Here is a 3,978-nt window from a genome sequence, read left to right as displayed (position 1 = left end):
CCGAAGCACCTGTTACTGTCAGAAATGGTATATTGGCCTTGATGAACCAACCCTCTGTCACTACATAACAACACAAGGTATTTTTATTTTCTAATTTCAGTAGGAATCTGGAGACAGACAAAACAGAAAAAGCAATACAGCACCTTTATAGTCAATTATCAGGTAGTTTGAGCTGGGAAATCCCATGTGGAAGTAACTATAACTATTGCCCCTGTAACTGTTCTCCAGACCGAACTCAGGAAATCATTTAAGCTTATGCTAATATGCCTCCCTTTTCACGAAACCACTTGAGAACCAATTCTGCAAGGAACTTGTGCACTTTGAAGAGTCTTAATATAAAACACAGATGCTTCAGTGCTTTGCTGACCTTGAGCCTTAAATACAGACTTAGTTTTACATTTTAAACAGGGTTGAAGCATGCCTGCCAGTTAAATATGTGCATACACGCTGCTGTGTACAAGAACATTTCCTCAGTAATGGCTGCAGCAGGTCCAAATCTGATTTCCCTTGAGAGTCGCAAACTACTTGTCTACTCTGAAACAGAGACATTTAACAGACGCATTATAATGGCCCTGGGAAAAATATTACTCATCTCCACAGAGGTTTAAAAAATGGTATCGTGGAAACTTAAAGGATCCTACTACATTTGCTACTGATAGCTATTTTGTCATTAGTTATTTTTGCCAAAGTGTTTGATGAGGTCTACCAAGATTTTTAACAATAAGATGAACCATTCAAAACATCAAACCCATAATCTTGGCTTGGATTTCAAAAGTATATATTCACCAAAACCCTTTACCTCAAATTTTCCTTTCACAATATGTTAATGTTATCCTAAATAGAGCAAGATGAAGATAAACTAAAAGGAATAACAAAACTCTATTTGACCTTGCTAAATGCAATCAGGCTGTTATACTTTTGGTAGAGAAGCAGCAATAAAATGAAAGTTCACATCCTGCTTTTTTTCAGTGAGACATCTCATTGTCCTAATATACAAAACAGAGGGTAACATTTATTCTTTCTCTTGGTTCTACAATAGCCGTTTTTAAAGTTTCTTTCTTCTCCTAATGTAGATATAAAAGCCAATTTACTTTAGGGTATCTTTAGGACAGATGAATCAGACCCTCAGATTGCCTATTTTTTGTAGATGTCCTACAAAATCTAAAAGTGTATCCATATGGTTGCAGAAAAGTAAACTAGGGAGCTAGCTTGAGCACTGACCTTCTGATCATATGCATTACTTAGTGGCTCATGTCCTGCCTCTGATCTAGACTGTTCTGTTCAAACTTGTCTTCAACACAAAATGGCAAAAAGGGCAGATAACCATTATCACTATGGGCACAAGCCAAGCTGTGCTACTTGGTGTTAGAGGTATCACAAGGGATCCTAGGTACACAAGATGAATGTTTACCAAGTTTTATGATGATTCTAGAAGTTCCCTGCCACTTTATGTCCCGATGCTTTTTGGCACTTTCAGCACTATTTCAATAATGCGCAGGCTGACTTTCACATTTGTGTTCCAGAAGGAGAACAAAAGATAAAGCTGTTCATCAGTTTTCTTACACGGCTACTGAGAAATCCTACACACAAGATTCTGATCTAAAATGGATTTCTGGCTACTGGCAGTTTACCAATCACTTCAGCTTATTATGACAGTAAATGTCAAACATTTCAACACCAATGTAAAATAATACAAACTGATTTTATGCGACAGAACACTAACCTTCTTTCCACTTGTTTGAGAGCCATCCTCATTTTCTCTTCGTACTGCTTATACTTTTCTGTGCTAACATATATGTGAACTATAGTTCCATCTTTCCAGAAGGTATGTACAAACTTTTCACAGTATTTTGCATGAATTACCTTCCTCTTTGTCTCCTACAGCCAAGAAAAACATGTTTCATGTTCCAAAACACATTATTTTGCAGTGCCTTTAGTATTTGGTGAACAAACTTCAAAGGTACCTGCTTGTTGCACATGAACAGGTGCAGAAATAGACATGGGATAGGGTGGTCACAGAATTTGCTCCTAGCAAAAGTCAATATTAGCTGTTTTTATTCTTGTAGCTAGCAAGAACAGAAGCTTACCAAACAGCTTAAGGGTAGAGCTTGAAAAAAACAAATAGAAGACGAATTAATCCAAATTGGTTTAAGGACCTGCAAACACTGGAGCAGCTGAGACCAACAGTTTTTCTAAGGAAAAATAAAGATGACAAGCAATCTTTGCCCTACCCCACACAAATACATAGAAAACCAAGGCATTGCTTAAGCCAGTCCCGATTCTTCCTTGCAGATCATATGTGGACTAGGAAGGAGTCCTTGAAACAGTCATTTTCAAATAGCCCTTTGAAACAATCTTATTTATGACCATCTTTGTCCTGTTCCAGTAATAAGCTGATTTTAACAAAAACTACAAAACAATGGACCATACACTTTACCATAAATTCATCTATCAGTCAAGTTTTCAAGCTTTAAAAGAAAAACCAAACAACTCACAGGATGTGAGGGAAAATTAACAATACTCACAGCATCGGTTTGTGAGGATTCATCCACTGGTTTAGTTTTTATGTCAACAATCCCATCTGCATGGCGAAAAGTACAATCAGCCAGTGCATCGTACAGTGTGAGCTTCTGTGCTTTCAAGCCATACTTCTGCAACCACTCCTCAGAAGTCAAATATTTGTCAGATGTATGCTTTTGTAGTGGATGATCAGCTTTGGTTGCTAATAAACAAAATAAAACAAACAAAATCTCCTGTATAACATGGTTCATTTTGGATAAGCTCTTTTCAAAAACAGAATATGATACTGGAGTCAAAATTTTCAAACTTGCTCTGGAGCAATGCTCTGGACAGCACTGGAGTGAGTGGATATTTCTGATTGATTCTTAATATTCTCTACGTTGGTTGTGGGGGGTTTTTTTCTTATCAGACAATTCTTTGCAACAAATTCCTTTGTAACTGGAACAAATACATCAGAAGACAGAGACTGAAGAAGATAAATAGCTACAGGATCAACATATAAAAGGAATATTCTTAGTAATATGAAAGTTGACTTAACCTTCATACTGGTTGAATTACAAAATGCCAGAAAAGCTTCCTGTATAAGATGTCTAACTTCAAGGAGAATCATTTCAGAAAATGAAACCCCAGAAGACATAATTGAAAATACAGTAGAGAACATTGGTTAATATTGCTGTTAGTCTTTTTCAGAGAAGGCCATTTAAAGTAAAAGGCAAACTACAATGTCTTTGGAAGAGATTTTACTGTGCTTCTCTGTAATACTGCCTTTTTATAGGCTGAATATTGCACTATGTATCCCAAGCCACAAATCACTTGTGTACCTTCTTAACATTTTCTCTTGTTCTACACCCTCCTTGTAGTATTTTTAATTAACACTGAAAGAAACAGGATATTTTTTTTGTCTGATCTGCTATAACTGGTCTTATGTTTACCCTTTTATGTCATAGTGTCTTAGAAACTTTCTAAGGACCATCTTAAGGTTGGCCACTGCGTATCTCTGGATACTGGTAATAGGATACAGAGCTCTAAACTCACTCATCACTAGTTCAATAAACCACACCTAAACCAAATGACTCAGCAGTAGGTCTCATAGCAGGGTGAATTTATTTTGTCACACTTTCATTTCGGTGGACCTAGGTGGTACAAATGTCTACTCTGTTCAAATGCAGCTACAGTGACAACAGTATCAAGATCCTGAGCCTGTAAACAAACCTCTGGAGAGATCTACTGCCTTAACACACACAGAGATCAGCTAGCATCAGGGGAGGTGCAGGGTCAGAACCTGTTCATGTGGAAACATTTGCTTTCTGATTGCTTACAGTCCTTAGAACAGCCAGTGTGGCAAGTTTCACAAATGCACTCACATAATTTAAAAAAGAAAACTGTTGTTTTCTTTCTTCCACATGCTTTACATAAAAAGTCATGTCTCAGTTCAGATAACTAGTGCATTATCTGGAG

The 3,978-nt window shown here is 37.0% G+C and overlaps 1 protein-coding gene across 1 annotated transcript in view; it reads right to left on the bottom strand.

Annotated features, from left to right (window-relative positions):
- VWA3B (von Willebrand factor A domain containing 3B) overlaps positions 1 to 3,978 on the bottom strand; it is a gene marked incomplete at its 3' end in the record, with an annotated part of 61,995 nt that overhangs the window by 36,057 nt on the left and 21,960 nt on the right. Inside the window, exons 9-10 of the mRNA XM_009701725.1 lie at positions 2,526 to 2,722; positions 1,724 to 1,878 (exon numbers count right to left, since the gene is read on the bottom strand). Of these exons, the coding sequence (XP_009700027.1) occupies positions 1,724 to 1,878; positions 2,526 to 2,722 (352 nt within the window). The remainder of the gene's footprint in view (positions 1 to 1,723; positions 1,879 to 2,525; positions 2,723 to 3,978) is intronic.

This window comes from Cariama cristata, unplaced genomic scaffold (genome assembly GCF_000690535.1).
Source record: "Cariama cristata isolate BGI_N322 unplaced genomic scaffold, ASM69053v1 scaffold24516, whole genome shotgun sequence".
NCBI classification, from domain to species: domain Eukaryota; kingdom Metazoa; phylum Chordata; class Aves; order Cariamiformes; family Cariamidae; genus Cariama; species Cariama cristata.
The sequence above is the reverse complement of the archived record's forward strand: the minus strand, read 5'-3'. Positions and strand labels throughout refer to the sequence as shown.